The sequence below is a fragment of the Panthera leo genome, chromosome C2 (assembly GCF_018350215.1).
Source record: "Panthera leo isolate Ple1 chromosome C2, P.leo_Ple1_pat1.1, whole genome shotgun sequence".
Lineage (NCBI taxonomy): Eukaryota > Metazoa > Chordata > Mammalia > Carnivora > Felidae > Panthera > Panthera leo.
Window position 1 is genome coordinate 67,162,181 of NC_056687.1, and position 23,328 is coordinate 67,185,508.

General features: G+C 35.8%; 1 protein-coding gene across 8 annotated transcripts in view; it reads right to left on the reverse strand.

Annotated features, from left to right (window-relative positions):
• Window positions 1–10,441: 10,441 nt before the first annotated feature.
• The window catches only part of IQCB1 (IQ motif containing B1), a 63,076-nt gene continuing 50,189 nt past the window's right edge, over window positions 10,442–23,328 (reverse strand). For 7 of the 8 annotated variants that reach the window (XM_042955594.1, XM_042955591.1, XM_042955590.1 and 4 more), the window contains 3 exons: window positions 22,143–22,274; window positions 12,291–12,447; window positions 10,443–11,214 (listed from right to left, as the gene is read on the reverse strand). In XM_042955594.1, the coding sequence (XP_042811528.1) occupies window positions 10,985–11,214; window positions 12,291–12,447; window positions 22,143–22,274 (519 nt within the window). In that variant the 3' untranslated portion in view covers window positions 10,443–10,984. Of the gene's footprint in view, window positions 11,215–12,290; window positions 12,448–22,142; window positions 22,275–23,328 lie in introns of all 8 variants that reach the window. The other variant, XM_042955596.1, reaches the window with a different exon arrangement.

Genomic DNA, 23,328 nt, shown 5'->3' on the forward strand with positions numbered 1-23,328 from the left:
CTCTCCTAGAAGACCTGTGTAAATCTTGCCAACACTGCATCTCCCAACTGTGCACTTTGCAGGGCATTGGTCCTGGCAGCAGCAGCTGGTCACCTCCCGGGGAGGACATGTACACCTTGTAAAAACTGCACCCCATGCCTGCGTGCTTTGCAGAGTGGCCCTGGCTGCCCTGTCTCTATAGCAGCTGTGTGTCCCTGTGCAAGAGGACCAGCACCACCTTGTTAAAATTGCATGCCCTGCCCACTACTTTTAACAGCAAAACACAGAAATGACTTTCCGAACGCACAGAGAAACAGACAGGCAAAATGAGGAGATGTCCTAAGAAACAAAATCACATCAAGAGACCTAAGCAAAATGGTGATAAGTAATATGCCTGATAGACTGACTTCAGCCATAACATCTTTCTAGATGTCTCCTGAGGCAAGGGAAACAAAAGCAAAACTAAACTATTGGGACTATATCAAAATAAAAAGCTTCTGTACAGGAAAGGAAACAATCAACAAAACAAAAGCCAACATATGGAATGGGAGAAGATATTTGTAAATGACATACCGGCTAAAGGGTTAGTATTCAAAATATATAAAAAAACCTATAAAACTCAACACCCAAAAATAAATAATCCGATTTAAAAATGGGCAGAATACATGAATAGACATTTCTCCAAAGACTACATACAGATGGCCAACAGACACATGAAAAAATGCTCAACATCACTCATAATCAGGGAAATGCAAATCAAAACTATAATGAGATATCATCTCACACCTGTCACAATGGCCAAAATAAACAACACAAGAAACAACAAGTGTTGGTGAGGTTGTAGAGAAATAGGAACCCTTGTAAACTGTTGGTGGAAATGCAAACTAGTGCAGCCACTGTGGAAGACAGTATGGAGGTTCCTCAAAACATTAAAAACAGAACTATTTTATAATCCAGTAATTGTACTATTGGGTATTTACCCAAAGAATTCAAAGGGATACATGTATGCTGTTTATTGCAGCATTATTTACAATAGCCAAATTATGAAAGCAACCTAAGTGTCCATCAGATGAATGGATAAGAAACACACACACACAATGGAATATTATTCAGTGATAAAAATGGAATTTTTCCATTTGCAACAACATGGATAGAGCTAGAGAGTATAATACTAAGTGAAATAATTCAGTCAGAGAAAGACACATACTCACATATGGATTTTACTCAAATATGGAATTTAAGAAACAAAATAAATGAACAAAGTAAAAAAGAGACAAAGCAAAAAGCAGACTCTTAACTAAACAAACTGATGGTTACGAGGCGGGGGTGGGGTGGGAAGATGGGTGAAATAGATAAAGCAGATTGAGAGTACAATTATTTTGGTAAGCATTGAGTAATATATAGAATTGTTGAATCACTGTGCACCTGCAACTAATTTTACACTGTATGTTAACTATACTGGAATTTAAAAACATACGTTAACTTATCGATGCTTGCTTAAAGAATTTCCAAGATATGTTTTTCAGATAAAAGAAAACACAATCTTAAATGGAAGCTCCTGAAATGTAAGGAAATGTAAGCCAAAAATATGGTATGTGTGTTTATCTAAATAAACACTTGTTATAAAAACAAACAAAAATCTGTGAAAAATAAGCCTGGTTGACCTTCCTTGTTGGTGAGCATATCAGTGTGTTGGGAGGGTAATGCATCCTGATTCCATGGGGACAGTGCATGGAAGGTCCATGTTTGGAAGCCTATAAGACCTTTTCATAAGTATTCTTCGATAAAGAAAATGTGATATATCTATATCTATATAGATATCATATAATGGAATATTACTCACCTATGAAAAACAATGAAATCTTGCCATTTGCAATGATGTGGATAGAGCTAAAGTGTATTATGCTAAGTGAAATGAGTCAGTCAGAGAAAGACAAATACATATAATTTCACTCATATATGGAATTTAAGAAACAAAATAAATGAACATAGAGAAAGAGAAAAAAGAGAGAGAGAGAGAGGAAAGCAAACCATAAGAGACTCTCAACTATAGAGAACAAACAGGGTTGATGGTGGGAGGTGGGTGGGGAATGGGCTAAATTGATGATGGGTATTAAGGAGGGCACTTGTGATGAGCACTGGGTTATATGTAAGTGATGAATCACTAAATTCTACACCTGAAACCAATTTTACCATATATGTTAACTAACCAGAATTTAAATAAAAACTTGAAATAAAAGAAAATTAAATTAAAAAAAAACATAAGCATTCTTTATTTGGCTAGACATGATTTGTAACTTTTATAATAAAACTAAACAAAAGTATACTGCTTTTGTGAGTTCTGTGAATTGTTCTAGTGAATTATCAAACATGAAAGTATTGTGGGAACTCCCAAATTTGTAGGCAGTTGGTCGGAAGTGTGGGTGGCCTGTAGACATCTAAATTTATGGCTGCCACCTGAGGTGAAAGCTGGTTTGTTGGGGATTGTGTCCTTTGTGGAGTTTGCATTAACTCCAGTGGATAACATCATAATTGTATTGAACAGTGGCCAACAAGTGCATGACAAGGTGTTCAACATCACTAATCGTCAGGGAAATGCAAATCAAAACCACAATAACACCTCACACCTGTTAGGATGGCTTTTCTTAAAAAGACAAGAGATAATAAATGATGGTAAGAATGTGGAAAAAAAGGAACCCTTATATATACTATGTGGGAATGTAAGTTGGTTATAGACATTTTGGAAAACAGTGTAGGGGTTCCTCAAAAAATTAAAAATAGAACTACCACATGATCTAGTAATCCCACCTCTGGCCATACATCTAAAGTAAATTAAATCAGTATCTCAAAGAGACATTTACACTCCCATGTTCATTGCAGCAATATTAACAATAGTCAACATATGGATACAACCTAAACATCAGTCAGTGAAGGAATGGATAAAGATGCACCCAGAGGGAGGAGTTAAGATGGCAGAGAAGTAGGAGGGCCCTGGGCTTTCCTCCTCCCTCAAACACAGCTATATTCAGGTCATATCACTTGGAACACCCAGGAAATCAATCTGCAGAATGGCAGAAGGATCTCCAAGGTTGGAGGGAGACAGCGTGGTAGGTGAGAGGTGCATGAAAGTGAATTGGGGGAAGGAAAAACTGCAATGCTCTGGGGGTGGGGGGCATTCTGAGGAGAGATAAATGGGAGACAAAGAAAGAGGGATTGAGTGAGTGTGGCATTGAATTCACACAAGAGGAAAACCTTTCTGGACCACAGACTGGGGAGATAGAAGTTTTCAGTGCCGCAGGTTTTTTAGCAAACAGCATGTAGAGCTCAAACTCAGAGGTTTTGGAAGTGCACAACTTTCTCCAGAGCAGAGCTGTGGTGCATGCTCCTGGAGAGAAGGAGGGAGCTGGCTCAGGAGTGCATAGCATGGTGTAGGGGTCTCTGGGGCGCATTGGGAGAGAATACCTGCAGATTGAAGTGAGGGGATAGAGAACCACCTATCATGCTAATGGAGGTCAAAAGAAAACCCAAGTAGCCATACTTATATCAGAAAAACCAGAGTTTTTAAAATTGTATTTATTATTAAGAGAGAGCAAGAGAGGGAATGGAAGAGGGTTGGACGGAGAGAGAGATAATCCTAAGCTGGCCCCACTCTGTCAGTGTGAAGCCTGATGCAGGGCTCAAACTCACAAACTGTGAGATCATGACCTGAGCCAAATCAAGAGTCAGACACTTAACCAACTGAGCCGGCCAGGCACCCCAGACAAACTAGATTTTAAAGCAAAGGCTATAACAAGAGATGAAGAAGGGCATTATATCATAATTAAGGAGTCTATCCATCAAGAAGATCTAATAATTGTAAATATTTATGCCCCCAACTTGTAAGAACCCATAAATAAATTAATAACAAAGAAACTCATTGATAATAATACCATAATAGCAGGGGACTTTAACACACCACTTATAGCAATGGACAGATCATCTAAGCACAAAATCAACAAGGAAACAATGGCTTTGAATGACACACTGGACCAGATGGACTTAACAGATATATTCAGAACATTTCATCCTAAAGTAGCAGGATACACATTCTTCTTGAATTCTCATGGACCATCTCCAGAATAGATCACATACTGGGAAACAAATCAGCCTTCAACAAGTACAAAAAGATTGATATCATACCATGCTTATTTTTCAATCACAATGCTATGAAACTTGAAATCAATCACAAGAAAAAATTTGGAAAGACCACAAATACATGGAGATAAAAGAACATCCTACTAAAGAATGAATGGGTTAACCAAGATATTAAAGAGGAAATTAAAAAGTACATGGGAGCCAATGAAAATGAAAACACGACAGTCCAAAACCTCTGGGACAGAGCAAAGGCAGTCATAAGAGGGAAGTATACAGCAATCCAGGCCTTTCTAAAGAAGGAAGAAATGTCTCAAATACACAACCTAACCTTACACCTAAAGGAGCTAGAAAAGGCACAGCAAATAAAGCCTAAAGGCAGCAGAAGAGGGGAAACAATAAGGAATAGAGCAGAAATAAATAATATAGAAACAAACAAACAAAAACCAGTAGAATAGATCAATGAAACTAAGAGCTGGTTTTTGAAAGAATTAACAAAATTGATAACCACCTAGCCGGACTTATCAAAAAGAAAACAGAAAGGACCCAAATAGATAAAATCACGAATGAAAGAGGAGAGGTCACAACTACCACTAACACCACAGAAATTCAAACACTCATAAGAGAATACCATAAAAAATTATATGCCTAAAAACTGAGCCATCTGGAATAAATGGGCAAATTCCTAGAAACATACAAACCACCAAAACTGAAACAGGAAGAAAATTTGAACAGACCCATAACCAGCAAAAAATTGAATCAGTAATTAAAAATCTCCCAATAAGAGTCCTGGGCCAGATGGATTACCAGGGGAATTCTATCAGACATTTAAAGAAGAGTTAATACCTATTCTTCCCAAACTGTTCCAAAAAATAGAAATAGGAGAGCTTCCAAACTCACTCTATGAAGCCAGCATTACCTTGATCCCAAAACCAAAGATCCCACTAAAAAGGAGAGTTACACAAGATACCAGCAAATCGAATTCAACAATACATTAAAGGAATTATTCATCATGATCAAGTGGGACTGCAGGGCTGGTTCAATATTCGTAAACCAATCAACATGATACACCACATTAATAAAAGAAAGGATAAGAACCATATGATCTTGTCAGTAGATGCAGAAAAAGCATTTGACACAATACAGCATCTTTTCTTGATAAAAACCCTCAAGAAAGTAGGGATAGATGGAATATATCTCAACATCATAAAGGCCATATATGAAAGACCTACAGCTAATATCATCCTCAATGGGGAAAAACTGAGAGCTTTCTCCCTAAGGCTAGGAACATAACAGGGATGCCCACTCTCACCAGTGTTGTTCAACATAATACTGGAAGTCCTAACCACAGCAATCAGACAAAAAAAAAAAAAAAAAAAAAAAAAAAGAAAGAAAGAAAGAAAGAAAGAAAGAAAACACATCCAGATTGGTACAGAAGAACTGAAACGTTTACTATTTGCAGATGACATGATACTATATATAGAAAACCCTAAAGACTTCACCAAAAAACTACTAGAACTGATAAACAAATTCAGCAAAATCACAGGATATAAAATCAACATACAGAAATTGGTTGCATTTCTATACACCAATAATGGAGCAGCAGAAAGAGAAATCAAGGAATTGATCCCTTTTACAACTGCACCAAAAACCATAAGATACCTCAGAATAAACCTAACCAAAGAGGTAAAAGATCTGTATGCTGAAAACTATAGAAAGCTTATGAAAGAAATTGAAGGCACACAAAGAAATTGAAAAACATTCCATGCTTGTGGATTGGAAGAACAAGTATCGTTAAGTCTATACTGCCAAAAACAGTATACACAGCCATTGCAATCCCTATCAAAATAACAACAGCATTCTTCACAAAGCTAGAACAAACAACTCTAAAATTTGTGTGGAACCAGAAAAGACCCCCAATAGCCAAAATAATGTTGAAAAGGAAAACCAAAGCTGAAGGCATCACTATCCTGGACATCAAGCTGTATTAAAAAGCTGTAATAATCAAGACAGTATGGTACTGGCACAAAAACAGACAAACAGATCAATGGAACAGAATGCAGAACCCAGAAATGGGCCTACAAATGGATAGCCAACAAATCTTCAACAAAGCAGGAAAGAATATCCAATGAAAAAAGACAGTCTGTTCAGGAAAAGGTGTTGGGAAAACTGGACAGTGTGACATGCATAAGAAAAACTAGACCACTTTGTTATATCATACACAAAAATAAATTCAAAATGGATGGAAGACCTAAATGATAGATAGGAAACCAACAAAATCCTAGAGTAGAAAACAGGCAACCTCTTTGACCTTGGCCACAGCAACTTCTTACTAGACATTTCTCCGGAGGCAGGGAAATAAAAGCAAAAATGAACTATTGGGACCTTATCAAGATAAAAAGCTTCTGCACAGCAAACAATCAACAGAACTAAAAGGAAACCGATAGAATCGGAGAAGATATTTGCAAATTACATATCTGATAAATGATTAGTATCCAAAATCTCTAAAGAACCTACAAACTCAACACCCAAAAAACAAATAATCCAGTAAAGAAATGGGCAGAAGACATGAATAGACACTTTTTCAAAGAAGACATCCAGATGGCTAACAAACACATGAAATATCACTAACAGACACATGACTAACATCACCCATCATCAGAAAATACAAATCAAAACCACAATGAGATACCACCTCATCCATCAGAATGGCTAAAATTAACAACTCAGGGAACAACAGATGTTGGTGAGGATGTAGAAAAAGGGGAGCACCAGAGCCCTTTTGCACTGTTGGTGGGAATGCAAACTGCTGTAGCCACTCGAACAGTACAGAGTTTCCTCAAAAAATTAAAAACAGAGATACCCTACGACCCAGCAATTGGACTATTAGGTATTTATCCAAAGGATACAAAAAATGTTGTTGGGAAGTATATGTGTATACATATACAATTGGAATATTACGATTCCAAAGAATTAAATATTGCCATTTGCAACAATGTGTATGGAACTAGAGTGTATTATGCTAAGCAAAATAAGTCAGTCAGAGAAAGACACATATCATATGATTTTACTCATATGTGGAATTTAAGAAACAAAATAGATGAACATAGGGGAAAGGAAGGAGGAAAATCAAGATAAAAACTAGAGGCAGTAAAACCATGAGAGACTCTTAAATACAGAGAACAGAGTGTTGCTGGAGTAGAGGTGGGGGGATGGGCTAAATGGGTATTGGGCATTAAGAAGGGCACTTGTTGGGATGAGGACTGGGTGTTATATGTAAGTGATGGACCACTAAATTCTACTTCTGAAACCAGTCTTATACTGTATGTTAACTAACTTGAATTTAAATAAATAAATAAAAGAGGGGCGCATGGGTGGCTTGGTTGGTTAAGTGTCCATCCCTTGATTTTGGCTCGGGGCACGATCTCATGGTTCATGAGTTCAAGCCCTGCATTGGGCTCTGTGTGGACTGTGTAGAGTCTGCTTGGGATTCTCTCTCTCCCTCTCTTCTTCTTTCTCTCTTTGAAAATAAATAAACATTTTTTAAAAAAAAGATGTATGCAACAGAATATTATTCAGCCACGAGGAAGAAGGAAATCCTACCATTTACCATAGCATGGATGAAACCGGAGGACATTATTCTATGTGAAATAAGCCAGATAGAGAGAAACAAGTATTATATGATTTTATACATATGTGGAATCTGAAAAAAAAAAAAAAAAAAAAACCGTCAAACTCATAGAAACAGTAAAATGGTGGACACCAGAGGCTGGGAGGTGAGAGAAATGGAGATGCTGCTCAAATGGCACTAACTTTCAGTTATAAGGTGAATAAGTTCCTGGGATCTAATCCACAGCTTGGTGACTATAGTTAATAATACTGTAATTTATACTTGAAATTTGCTGAAAGCAAATCTTAAGAATTGACACCACATAAAAATAAAGGTAAATATGTGGGGTGATGGATGTGTTACTTAACCTGATTGTGATTATCATTTCACATCATTATACATTTCAAATATATACAATTTTGTCAATCATACCTAATAAAGCTGGGGGGGGGGTCTTCAAAATGTAATCATTAAAGTTAAGTCTAGCAATTGTGTGTTTGGATTGTCTTTGACATAATTTGAAACTGACCTAAATGGACATGGATATTCCTAAAAAGAAAAACATAATAGGGAATGGCTTTTCTACAGACTTTGTTAACTACAGAATTTTCCGTTTCTAGGCATTCTCTACATGCATAAGGATCTAATATTAACAACTGTGTTTCTCATATTTGTATTAAACCCTCTTCAGTACTTTATATTCTGTAGACGACGAACTCTCACAGGGTAAGCAAGTCATCCAACAAAATTAAATTGTGACATCTAAATTGATGATTGGTAAAATCACTTTCTCACATGTATTAGATTTTTTTTTCACTGAGTAATGCAGAATTGTTTGGTTATATCAATATACTAAACACAACAGCATTATAAATCAGAATAAGAATTTAAAATGTAAGAATTAGATTGCAGTGGGGTTGACTCAGAGTAGTCAGGGCTTTAGCTGGGTTTGGTTTTCCTTTTTATCTTCAATGCACCATGGACTTCAAATTATTTTTTTGCTGCTGTTACCTGCTTACAGTGGGGTCTAGGAAGCTTGAAGGTTTTTCAGTGTTCCAGCTCCACCCTCCACTTTCAGCTGTCCCTTTTGCCTTTACCACAGAGGAGGTTTCTCTCCATGCCAGTAATAAAGTGCCATTGCTTATTACTTGGTGCTAGGCTAGTTGCTGGGACATTGGGTATTGTGTTGTCCTGATCTAGCCTAAGTCTTAGGCCAGGTCTCTTCTCCTGTGATTGGAGGTAGGGCTTTCTCGGGGTTCCTATCCTTCTATTCCTTGGCAGTCATTAGCTTTGGCAGGCAGTTTTCTAGCTGTCCCCCCCCCCCCCCCCCCCCCCAGCATTAGGAGACATCTGCCTTGTATTATGTAGGATTTCTGGGGCTAAGATGATTTCCTCTCTCAGGAGAGGGATTTTGTTTCTGTCCCTCCCTCAGCAATACTGTATCTGTACCAGTATCTGGAGCTAGTGTTTCCTATCCTGCCTCCAGAGACAGTTTTTATTTCTATTGCTTTCTTACATGTAGTAGGATTTTCTCTGAGCCTTGCTACCCCTGCTCTAGCAGCCTAAAGCTTTTAAGAAAAGGGTTTGGGAAAGCAGGCAGGGATTTGGGCATGGCACTCAGCAGCAGCCTATCACATGTTTGCCTGCATCACAAAAGGCATCTCTTCAGGCCTGCTGCCCTGCTCCCAACCTTGCCTGTTTTTAGATGGAAGGTCTAAATTCTCCCGTCTGAGGCTCCTAGATATTCTAAACTGACATGCTACCCCATACTTGGTCTTTAAGAATTTGTAAAAATTTTAGTTTTCTTCTTATCCAGCTACCTTTGTCTCCTGTGCTCTGCTAAAGATGAAATAGCTCATTTCACAGATATTGAGTCACATCTCTATTTACTTGGTTGTCTTGAGGCCTCAACTATCAGATAGGCTCAAGAAAAATTATTTTTGTAGATTATCTTGCATTTTTAACAGGGGAGCAACATTTTCACCTAGCTTTCTACATTCTAAGTGAAATCAGAACTTTCAACTGATTATTACAGATTAATTATGTACATTTCTTTCCCAATTATGAATAAAAATTACATTAGGATAGTGACTAGAATTTTACTAAACTTAATGTTGGAGGAACGGACATTATACTATTTGGTCTTCCTATCCAGAAATAATGGTATTTTCACTCATTTATACAAAAAGTATCATACAGGTTCCTTATGATATTGAGTCCATGATTTGTTAAATGTTTTTAATTTAAATTCTATATTGTTACAAACACAAACAGAAGTAGCTTCTGGTACTAAAACACAATCAAAGATAAATAGGAAAATTAGAAAGTATCAGGTTGCAACCAAATAACTCTATAGGTACCTAGGATCATTAACACAAAGTAAGTATTATATTTGGCTGAGATTTATAGGAGATAAGACAAAGGGAAACAGTAAGTTATAGAATTCTCACAGTTTAACAGAACAAATGCATTTATCTGAAGGAATTTTTTTTGTGCTGAATCCTAGGATTAAAAATTTTTTTTTAACGTTTACTTCTTTTTGAGACTGACAGAGCGTGAGTGGCGGAGGGGCAGAGAGAGAGGGAGACACAGAATATGAAGCAGGCTCCAGGCTCTGAGTTGTCAGCACAGAGCCTGACATGGGGCTCAAACTCACAAGCCATGAGATCATGACCTGAGCCCAAGTCAGATGCTCAACCGACTGAGCTACCCAGGCACACTTCTTAGGATTTTTTTAAAATGCAGTTCTTTTAGAAATGATAGAAAATGAGTTCAAGCACTGTTTGGTAGAAAATAGTGCAGTGCCCTTCAAATGACCATTTCTTTTCCTCATCTTAATAAATTAGGCCAAGAACATACTTTTTATATTCGTAGAAACACATGCATTCTAAACAATAAATGTGAAAAGTTGAAGTAATCCTGACAAGTTTTTGAGAATTGTTGAAAATATTTATTTAGAAAACATCTTTAGTAGGAAAACAGCAAAAACAAAAGAACTACCACATTTCATCTAAGCAATAGAATGCCATGCTGAGGTTAGTTCCACAATAAAAGCCATCCTAATTTGTGTGTGGCGTGGGTAATGTGGAAAAAAAAAAAAGAGAACTGAGACAGAGGTAGAAGGTAACTCCTTGCTTACTGCCTGAAAATCTTATCTGGAGAGGAATTTCGGGAAATGAGTTAGGATAGCTCTAGTCTACTAGTATGCCAGAGGCAGAACCAATACAATCTCCTGAAATAAGTGTCATTTCTTTGGGTAGCTCCCTAAGGGGGTTTGGTTCCACCAATGAATAAAGTTCCTAATTCTACACTGAGCTCATCCTTTGGGACATCAATCTCATCTCCTTCTTCTTCCCCAAGATTCTTCCACCAGGGTGCCTGTAAATGCTTCAGAGCGGTAAGATGGGCCTGCTTGGCCTTGGCTGCCACAGGCCTGGATCTACTTAGGAAGAGCTCAGGTTCCTTCCCTTCTGTTTCCTTCAGACTTGGTGCCTCTGTAGTAAACAGAAAATAAACAGGTGAGTAGAAGAGTTATGTATCAAACAAGTAGGAATTTGGAAACTATAGAGTTGGAACTCTGCTATAGTAGGCAAGGGATAGGGTTCCAATTCTGAATCTATTATCATTGCTAGCTATAGATGGCATATGACTATTCATAAGTTGAAGCTGTGGCTGGCAGCAACTACCCACCCCCCATACTGTGTAAAAGAAAAGAATTTAAAAAGATGTAGGTTTTTTTAGATGGTTTAAAGAACATGAATTTTTAAAATATAGCAGAACCTCATCCTATATACGAGAGGCTCAGTTCCAGCCACCTATCTATTGAAAAATACAAAATTCACAAGTAATGGCACTAAACAGAAGACCCTGGTCCTTTCTGCTCCGTACACACTAAAAGTGTTTCATAGGTGGACTGAAATGTAGGATGAGATCTCTCCCTAAATGTATCTATGGTTGTAAGAAGCAGATGAATTAACTTTTGTGAAAACACTTCATTAAAAATTGTAAAATGCGGGCCCCTGGGTGTCTCAGTCGGTTAAGTGTCTGACTTTGGCTCAGGTCAGGATCTAGCAGTTCATGAGTTCGAGCCCCGCGTCAGGTTCTGTGATGACAGCTCAGAGCCTGGAGACTGCTTTGGATTCTGTGTCTCCCTCTCTCTCTGCCCCTCCCCTGCTCACACTCTGTCTCTCTCTCAAAAATAAACGTTAAAAAAAATTATAAAATGGCACTGTAACTACTGTCATCTACTTCTGAAATATTATCAAAAGCTTTTGAGACTACATAATGAAATTTGGCTAGTAGGGCTTAGCATCTTTATAATTAATAACTTTTGTCTAAGTTGATATCTATGAATGATAGCAAGGCTTAGAGAAATAGCCAAAAAGGAGGTTATTAGATCTGCATTATTTGAAAAGATCATGTGCTGGCATGTTCTGGATCTAGAAATTTCTGAGGACAAGAAATAGGCTAATAAACCATTAAATGGTATTTTCCTTCTGAAGATTTTCAATGTCACAAAATCTTGCATAGGTTGTTCATTTTTAGGATACCAAGATAAACAAGCACATACTCATTAATTGTTCAATGTTGGTGTTGATCTGAGCCATCAGAGCCTCCCTGTGCTGCTGGGCTCTCTCTTCTAGGACCCTGCCCATAAGGTAGTGTTGCAGTTGTTCTTGAGCTTGGGAATGGAGCTCTCTGCTAGTCACATCTGACATCTGAGAGCTCTGGGAAAAAAGAAGCGAAAAAATTATCACAGGAGACATATGTTTCACCCAACCACTTAGCAGAGGTTCCAGAATGCTTAGCTATCTCAGCCTATCAAATGAATCTCATGATTGATTTCTACCTTGTACTCTTGTTCAAGCATTAAGTAGGTTTTTAAAAGCAGCTTTATGAAAATTCAGAGGATAGTTTCTTTCTGGTATATTCCCATACCTCACTTCCTCACATACTGTAGAATTTTGGGAGAAGAGGAAAGATTAAGAGCCCTTAGTGAAAACTACAAATGGTTAGGTAAAGATACTGGCCTGGAAGAGGAATAACAAGCCCAACCCCTGTTCCAGATCCCACCTGACAGGCTTTTCATCTCACTCCCACTCCCAAACTTATCTAAACCATAATGTTATAACTGCTTCTGGTTTCACAAAACAAGGGGGAAAAAATCAGCTAAAGGACCATAATACTTTGGCTACACAGCTACTTTAAAGAGAACTTAATTAGTTTGGACAAGAATAAGAAAATCTTAACTCTGAAGCTGATAAAGCTTCTGACACCACAGCTTGCTCAAATATTCCAGTTCCTGGATCTGGGATACAGTCCCACTCCGTCTAACACTTTACTTTTCAGCCACAGAATCTTAAACAGGAGCACGAGAGTATGGCTAAAGTAATACTTGTTTTTTAAATGAGAGCATGCATCAACATCATACAAAATGCATTAAAAGAGAGAGAGAGAGAGATCAAAGACCTAAATATAAGAGAGAAAACTATAAAACTCTCAGAATAAAAGGGGAAAATCATGACATTAGGTTTGGCCATTTCTGGAATATGACACTGAAGACACAGACACAACAAAAGACAGACAAGTTGAACCTCCATCAAAATTAAAAATTTCTGTGCATCAAAGGATGCTATGAACAGAGCTGAGAGACAGAATACGAAATTTGTGTTTAATGGGTATAATTTCAGTTTTGCAAAATGAAAAACATTTTGAAGGTGAATGGTGGTGATAGTTGCACAACAATGTAAATGTATTTAATCCCACTGAGCTGTACACTTAAAAATGATTAAAATGGTAATTTTAGGTTTGGTATTTTTATGTTCTATATATTTTACAATTAAAAGAAATAAATTAAAAAATAGAACTATGAGGACACACCAAACCTACTGATTCAGAATTACTTGCTGTGTATGTGTGGCTTGGGTATGTTATTTTATAAAGGGATTACTCTGATTAACACTGCTAAAGCAATATAGTCTTCTTTATAGACCTTAGGAACCAATGATCTATTTGTTGGGAAAAAGGTTTTCTTTTCTTTTCTTTTGCATTTAGGTTAATTTTTTTTTAAAACATACAGCTTTATTGAGGTAAAAGTGACATACAATCAACTACAATTATCAAAAGTGTACAATTTGGTAAGGTTTTTAAATTTTTTTTTTAAGTTTATTTATTTTGAGAGACAGAGACAGCACAAATGGGAGAGGGGAAGAGAGAAGGAGAGAGAGAATCCCAAGCAGGCTCTGTGCTACGAGCGCAGAGCCAATGCGGGGCTCAAACCCACAACACCATGAGACTATGACCTGAGCTGAAACCAAGAGTTGGATGCTCAACAGGCTGAGCCACCCAAGTGCCCCAAATTTGGTAAGCTTTGACCTATGTATACATCTGTGAAAAACATTACCACAGTCAGGATAATGAACATCCATCACCACCAGAAGTGTCATTGCCTTTTTGTAATCCTTCATTCCATACTCTCCCATCCCCAAGTAACCACTGACTTAACTTTGTTACTCTAGAGATTACATTTTTAAAGTTTATATAAATGGGGTAATTCAATGTATATTGTCTGGCTTCTTTCACATAGCATAATTATTTTGAGATTCATCTATGTTGCTGTGTGTATCTATAATTCATTCCTTTATACTGTGGACTGGTATTCCATTGTATGGATATAGAGCAACTTGTTTATCTATCTGTTGATGGATCCTTGGGTTATTTCTAGTTTTGGGCTATGTGCATTCATTTACAAATGCTTGTATGGATATATTTCCTTTCCACTTGGATAAATACTTAAGAGTGGGATCACTGAATCATATGATGGATATACGTTTAACTTTTTAAGAAACTGCCAAACTGTTTCCAAAGGGGTTGCACTATTTTGCATTCCCATCAGCAGTGTATGAGAGAGCTACAGTTCCTCCACATGCTTGCCAACCTTTGACATAGTCAACTTTTAAAATTCTAGACATTTTAACAGTTGTATAAAGATCTTATTATGGTTTAAATTTGTATTTCCTTTATTAACTGATGTCGATATTTCATGTATTTGCCACAATTTCTTTGGGTGAAGTGTCTGTTCAAATCTTTTGCCTGTTTAAAAAAATTGCTTTGCTTTGCTTTGTTTTCTTATTGTTGAGTTTACACTCTGGATACAAGTCCTTTACCAGATACATACTTGGCAAAGATATTTTCCCAATATTTGCTTTTTTAAAAAAAATTCTATTATGGTGTCTTTCGAAGAACAGAAGTTAAAAATTTTGATGAAAACCAATTTATCAATTTTTCTTTTGTAGATTATGCTATTGTTGTTGTATTTAAGAAATTACTGCCCAACCAAAAGTATGGCTTTTCTCTAATGTTTTCTTCTAGAAGTTTTATATAATTTTAGATTTTGCATTTAAGTCTATGATCCATTTTAAGTTTTATATATGATACAGTATATGGATCCAAGTTCATGTTTTTTACATATGGATATCCAATTGTTCCAGTTTCTCTACACATTAACTGTGCACCTCTGTCAGTAATCAGGTGGCCATATATGTGGGCTTATTTTTGGATTTGATTTTGGTTCCACTGATTTATTTTTTTAAAATCTTTATATCAGTACCACAGTTTTGGCTACTACAGCTCTATAGTTCATGAAATCAGGTAGTGTTAAACCTCCAACTTTGTTCTTTTTTGTAGTTATTTTAGCTTTTCTAGGTCCTTTGCATTTCCATATGAATTTTAGAATCAGCTTGTCAATTTCTACAAAAAAAAGCCTGCTGGGATTTTGATTGTACTGAATGACATTCTGTCTTGTTCCTGATTTCAGGAAAGAAGCATCCAGTCTTTCATCATTGTCAGCTGTAGATATTCTTCATCAGATAGAGGAAGTTTCTTTCTATTCCTACTTTGCAGAAATTTTTTTTGCATGTATTTATATGATGACAATTGTTTTTCCTGGTCTGTTAATATGGTGAATTACTTTAATTGATTTTCAAAGGTTAAATTAACCCCGAATCCCTGAGATAATCCCAGGATGTATTAACCTTTCAATAGATTGTTGAATTCAACTTCTTATCATTTTGTTTAGAATTTTTTCATGTATGCATGAAAAATATTGTTCTGAAGTTCTTTGCTTGTAATGTCTCTGGTTATGGTGTCAGAGTAATGCTGGTCTTATAAAATGAGCTGAGATTGCCTCCCCTTCAGTTTGGTAGAAGATTTTATATAGAATTTGCACTATTTCCTCCTTAAATTCACCAGTAAAACCAATCTTTCCCTCAAGTTTTTCCTGAGGAAAGTTTTTAACTACAATTTGTTACCTATATATATAGATACAGGGGCTATTCATTTTATCTCTTTCTTCTTGGGTAAGCTTCGTAATTCTTATCTTTAAAGGAATTTATTTCATGAGATTAATCAAATTTATTGACATATGAAGTTGTTCATAATATTCCCTTATTATCCTTTAATATCTGTAGTATCTACAACGAAGTCACCTTTCTTATCCCTGACAGTGGTAATCTGTATCTCCTCTTTTTCCTGACTAGTCTGCCTACAAGTTTATCAATTTTATTGATCCTCTCAAATAACTGGCTTTTTATTAAATTTTTTCTATTGTCTTTGTTTTCTATTTTATTGATTTCTCTCAAATGTTTATTATTTCCTTTTTTCTATTTACTTTGGGTTTAACTTGTCCTTTTACTAGTTACTTTAATATGTAAGGTGAGGTCTTTGATTTGAACCTTCTTTTAATATAGATGGTCAGCAATATAAATTTCCCTCCAAATACTGGTTTAGAATCCGCAACTTTTATTTATTTATTTATTTAGTTAGTTAGTTAATTTCAATTTAAATTCAAGCTAGTTAACATACAGAGTAGTCCTAGTCAGAAGTAGAACCCAGTGATTCATCTCTTACATATAACACCCAGTGCTCATCCCAAAAAGTTCCCTCCTTAATGCTCATCACCCATTTAACTCATCCCTCCACCCACCTGCCCTCCAGCAGCCCTCAGTTTGTTCTCTGTATTTAAGAGTCTCTTATGGTTTGCCTCCCTGTTTTTTATCTTATTTTTCCTTCCCTTCTCCTATGATCATCTGTTGAGTTTCTCAAATTCCATGTATAAGTGAAATCATATTATCTCTGTCTTTCTCTTATTTCACATAGCATAATGCCCTCTAGTTTTACCCACATTGTTGCAAATGGCAAGATTTCATTCTTTTTCATCACTGAGTAGTATTCCATTGTGTGTATGTGTGTATATCTATATATATATACACACACATTTTCCTTATCCATTCATCAGCAAGTTCTGAAATATGCTTCCATTCAGTTTGAAATATTTTTTAATTTCCCTTTTTACTTCTTCTTTGATCCTTTGGTTATTCAGACGTGTTGTTTAGTTTCCAAATATTTGGGGATGATATATCTAGAGATCTTTCTGTTCTTAAATTTCAAACAATTTCATTGTGGTCAGAGAACATACTTTGTATGACTTCAGTCTTTTTCAATTTACTGACTTGTTTTATGCCACTGAACATGGTCTATCTTGGTAAATATTCTGTGTGTACAGGAGAAAAATGTGTATTCTGCTGTCATTCCATGGAGGGTTCTAAAAATGTCAACCATATACTCTGGTTTCTCTTCAGATCGTATAAATCTTTCGCCTTTTAAAAATGTCAACCAGATCAAGTTGTCTGATAGTGTCATTCAAGTCTACTATATTCTTGTTGCTTTTTTGTCTATTTATCCTGTAAGTTGTTTAGAAATGGGTATTGAAATCTCTATATTGTGGCTTTCTCTACTTTTCATCATAGTTCTATCAGTTTTTGATTCATGTATTTTATTGTGGCTAAATGTATATATATAATTTATCATGTTAACCACTTTTTAAGTGTATAGTTCAGTGACATTAAATACATTCACATTGTTGTGCAACCATCACCAGGGTCCATCTCTAGAACTTCTTCATCTTTCCAAACTGAAATTCCGTACCATTTAAACACTACCTCCCCATTCTCCCACCCCCCACTCCTGGACACCACCATTCATTCTATTTCCCATCTCTATTCTAGGTACTTCATTTAAGTAGAATCATACAACATTCGTTCTTTTCTGTTTGGCTTATTTCACTTAGCATAATGCCTCAAAGTTCATCTATGTTGTCTCCATATAGTTTCAAGTTCTGTTATTAGGTGCATAAACATTTAGATTCTTATGTCCTTTTGATTAATTGACCCTTTTATTATTATGAAATTGCCTTCTTTACTTCTGGTAATAATCTAGTAATAGTGCTCTGACATCTACTTTGATATTTATATAGTCATTCTAGATTTCTTTCACTAGTGTTTGCACATTTTGTTCTTTTTATTTTTTCATACTTAAAGTGTGTTTCTTGTAGTTAACATATAATCAAGTCATACTTGTTCATTTAATCTGACAATCTCTGCTTATTAATTGGGGGTATTCATACCATTTAAATTTATTATAATTATTGATATGGTTATGTTTGAGTCTATCATTTTATTATTTTTCATTTTCCCATTACTTTCTTTTATTTTTCCTCTTTTTCTGCTTTCTTTTTGATTAATCGACTATAATTGTTTCATCTCCTTTATAGGCTTATTAGCTATAACTCTTTTGTTCTTTAACTTTATTGGTAGCTTTAGGATTCAGAGTATACATCTTTAATTATCAATCCACTCACTTCACATATAGTATAAGAACTTTTCAATAGTATACATCTATTTCTCTCCTGGTTTTTATACTATTGTTGCAAAGCATTATATTTTTACATATGTTACAAACACCATTAAACATTGCTATTACTTTTGTTTCAAATAATCAACTGCCTATTTTTGAAAATGAAGTTCAACTGAAACACAACTACAAGTATTTGTTTATATATTATCTAAGACTACTTTAATCTACAGCTGCAGAGATGCATAATGATGATAAAGGGTATATGGTCTACAAAACTGGAAATATTTAATCTGTAGTATGTATTACAGAACATTTGATGACATTTTGGTTTAAAAAAAAATCAATTATGGGGTGCCTGGGTGGCTCAGTCGGTTGAGCATCCCACTTCTCACAGTTTGTGGGTTCGAACCCCGCATTAGGTTCTGTGCTGACAGCTCAGGGCCTGCAGCCTGTTTCAGATTCTGTGTCTCCCTCTCTCTCTGCCCCTCCCTCACTCATGCTCTGTCTCTCTGTCTCTCAAAAATAAATAAACATTAAAAATTTTTTTAAATCAATTATATTTTATAAATATTTAAATGATGAGTTAAAAGTCATATATTTACCCATGTAGTTACCATTTCCAGTGCTTCTTAATTTCTTTATGTAGAGTTGGACTTCTTGTGGTACCATTTTTAAGAGAAATCGTAAATCCTTTACAACTTGAAGGCTGTAACATTTCTGGTAGTGTGAGTATGCTGGTGACAAAGTACTTTATCACTTGTATGTCTGAAAAAGTTATTTTGTCTTTGTTTTTAAAATAATTTTTCATAGTAAAGAATTCTACATTGACAGCTTTTTTTTTTCAATTACTTTAAAGTTATCTTCTTACTTGCATTGTTCCTGCTGAGAAATATGTCCTCTGTTTTCATATGTTTTTGTTTTCTGTTTTTAAGATTTTTACTTTATTACTGATTCGAGGAATCCCATTATAATATGCCTTGGCATAGGTTTTGTTGTTTTTTTTTTCCCCATGTGCCTGTGCCTTCATTGGACTTGGGGGTAAATTTATAATTTGAAAAGTTTTTGGTCATTATGTTTTCTATCTTTCTTTCCTATCTTCTTCAGAAACTCCCAATTATTCATTTAATAGGCCACATGAAGACTCACAGCTCACTAATGTTCTTTTCAATTAAAAAATTTTTTTTTCTTTTTTGACTCATTTTGCATAGTATATACTACTATGCCTTCAACTGTATTAATCTTATTCATCCATGTCTCATCTGCTATTAATGATCTAGTGCATTTTTCATATCACACATTGAAATTTTTACCTCTAGAAGTTTGATTTGGGTATATTTTATATCTTCCACATCTCCACTTAAAATTTGAACATATGGAATACAGTTATAATAATAACTTTTAATGTCCTTCTCTGCTAATTCTAACATCTGTGTAATCTCTAGAGTGGTTTAAATGTCCTGCTCATTATGGGTCATGTTTTCCTGCCTCTATATATGCTTATTAATCTTTGAATGCAAGACATTGTAACTTTTACCTTGTTGAGTGCTAGTTATTTTGGTATTTCTAAAAATCTTGAGGCTTTTTCTGAGATGTGGTTAAATTACATAAAATTTTTTTGGTATTTTTGGCTCTTGCTTTTATGATTTGTTTGGCAGAATGCATCAGTATATACTATTTACTTTCTACTACTAAGACAAGACCTTCCTTCTTACCGATGCCCTGTGGATTAAGTTTTTCTAGTCTATTTGATGGGAACATGCACTATGGACCTGTGTTGAGTACCAGGCACTGTTCTCTTTTATCTTTTAAGATGACTGTTTCCTTGGCCTTGGGTAGTTTCCTTATATACATGTACTAATCAGAATTCTGAAATATACTCAAGGGAACATTCTCCAGATATCTGGGGTTCTCTTTGTATCTCCTTTTACTCTGGTACTCTGTCCTATGAAATCTAGCTACCTTGTTCTCCTCAGACTCTCAGTTTCATCTCCTCAGCATGGGATTCCAAAGAGCTCCTCCTTTGTTCCTCCTCCTTATGCTGTGACCTAGAAACTTTCTCAGGGTAATAAGCTAGGGTCATCACATGGCTCACTCTGGTCCCTCTCAAGAATTACTAATTTTTATTGTTTGATGTCCATGGTCTTGGAAACTATTGTTTCATGTATTTCATCATGTATTTCATCTCTACCCCACCCCCCACTTGGTTGTTTCAGGCAGGAAGTAAATCCAGTCCCTTTTACCCCATCTTCCCTCTCAGGAATTACTAACCTTCACTGTCTGATGCCCACTGGCTTGAAAACCATTGTTTCACGTATTTTATCTCCCCCCGCCCCAGTTGTTTCAGGCAGTAAGTAAATTCTGTCCCTGTTCCTAAATCTTGGATAGAAGCAGAAGTCAGAACTTCTTTCTATTGTCTACCTCTATGTGGTAACCACAGAGGGCCTGAAATACAAGGGCAGGCTTGTCATCTTTTTTTTCACAGGCCTACATTAGTTTGTGAATTCTTAAATTCAGATTAGTAGGCAGGAAAAGTAGGAGTCCTTACTTATGCCTCCTCAACTGAGCCTTGCTGTCGAATTCTGCTTTTACCAATGTTCTGTTCCAGTGGTAATCTATCAGATACATGCTCAGCTATAACATGTTAGTCCTCTAATTTCTATTTATAATGGTCTTTCTGTTTTTTTAGATTTTGTTTCTTTTTGTTTTCTTTTGCATAAGGCTCTTTAGTTTTGGGAGTTCTGGAAGAATGAAAGGGTAAATGATAGGACTACCTAACATTATTCTTAACCTCTAACATTAGTCACCCAGAACCTTCAGATTTTAGAAAGAGGGAGAAAGTGTGTGTATGTGGGGAGGAGGGGGTAGAGAGGAGGGAGAAACAGAACCCAGAGACAAACGATGGAAGCACAAGAAAACGGATGTGAAAAGTACGTAAGTGGTACCTTCATGAGTGGTTATTAGTTTGAGTGAGGGCAATAAGCATTCTGATTGGCTGAAATGTATAATCTCCCAACTTTCCTCATAAAATTAGTGAAGTGTGGAAGTATGGGAGAAACATCAAGAAAAGAGAAAGTGAGTGTGATTGGCAGAAGTATAGGTCATTAAAATTAATGACAGGGTGGTGAATCACTCTAAAAGCAGAAAGGAAAATGATCTTCAAAAACATAGGAGTATAAGGTCAAGAACTCAGAAGGGAGAAGCAAATAACACCTGATATGTAGTACTGTGGTTACAGAAAGTAAAAGATATGGACATTTCTATTGGGAGAAAGGTGTTAGCAGTATTACAGTAATAAAATCATAAGAGGCAAACAGCCAACTGTTTTATAATATTGGCTCCTGGAGTTTCATTAATAGCAGATGTCAGTTTCCACATGTCTGTGTTATGTGTTTGGGTATATATGTTAACAACGAATATTTACTGACTGGAAGCTATATATACTCTTTGTGGAAGCTTCAACATAGTTTTATGCACTATTGCAAAAAAAAAAAAGCAATGACCATGTTTTGCTGATACACTATGCAAGATGACTGAATTGAAGCAGTCTCCTTCCTTATTGACTATACGATGGCACATGTAATTATAAGACTCCTTAACTCTATGGTAAAGCCACTGTATTACCTTTTACCAATAAAAAATGCACAAACACATATAATACACTACTTTGTTGGTGAATATCATGCACTGGCAAAAAGTAACACTGATTATCAACGCACAGAAGCCTGCATACCGGATGTCTTTGGAGATAGTCATCCACTTGTTGCTTCAGTTTAACTCTGCGTGCATCAGTGAGGTCTTGAAGTCCTTGCCAAGGAGCAAACAGTTTCTTTTTCTTACGACACTTTGCTAGGAATTTAAGAGTCTGGGGCAAAAAAAGAGTTGTAATTTTTCATTCCTAACTAATAGAACTATTTTCTTCTACAACATACGGCAGCAAACATATTACAAGTTATTAACTCTGAGTGTGTATGAGGAGAGGGATGGGATTGTGATGGGAGTGAGGGAGGACAATGATTTTTTAATGATATTTTCTTGGAGTGTTTTAATATTTTACAAGGATATATTCATGTATTATTTGTATACAAAGCAACAAAGAGGAAAAAATAGGACATGAGTTCTCATCTCAATTCTAGTCCCTTATAAACTGTATGATTTGAGACATCGTATAGTAAGCAATCAGGAGGAAAAAACTGGAAGTAAGCTCTTGTCTCAATACTTGTCCCTTATAAACTGTGTATGATTTGGGGCAAGTCACTTGATCTCTACAGAAAGGGCTCTAGGTCTATAGAAAAGAAACCCCAATTCTACTTAGACTACAAGAATGTGAGGATCAAAGGGATAGTATGTATGAAAAAGCTTGGTAAATGAGGAAATACTATAAAATTATAAAGTATGGGGCTACTGACAAAAATACTTTCTTAATTTTCTTTCTCATGTCCTTCAGAAAGAATTCCTAGTAAAACAAGAAGTCTTAAAACAGGCAAGATTTGGAAACAAATTTGAAATTATTCTGGCCAATTTTTTTCACTCTTCTCCCCTCCTTGTAGTTTTTATTTCATCAAAGTTACATATTCACATTGGCTTAAGGAAAAGGTTGGCAAATTATGGCCCACAGACCAAAGCCAGCCTGCTGTGTCTTTTTGTATGGCTTAAAAGTTAAAAATGGTTTGTACTTTTATATGTTTAAAAAGAATATACTGACTTGTGAAAATTATATGAAATTCAAAATTCATTGTCTACAAATAACATATTATTGATGTTTCATGCTTGCTTATGTATTGTTTTCAGCTTCCTTTGTACTATAACTATAGAGCTGAACAGTTGCAAGACTGCATGGCTCACAAAGTATAAAATATTTTACTATTCAGTGCTTTCCAGAAAAAAAAAAATCATTGATATAATTCTACTGTTTAATG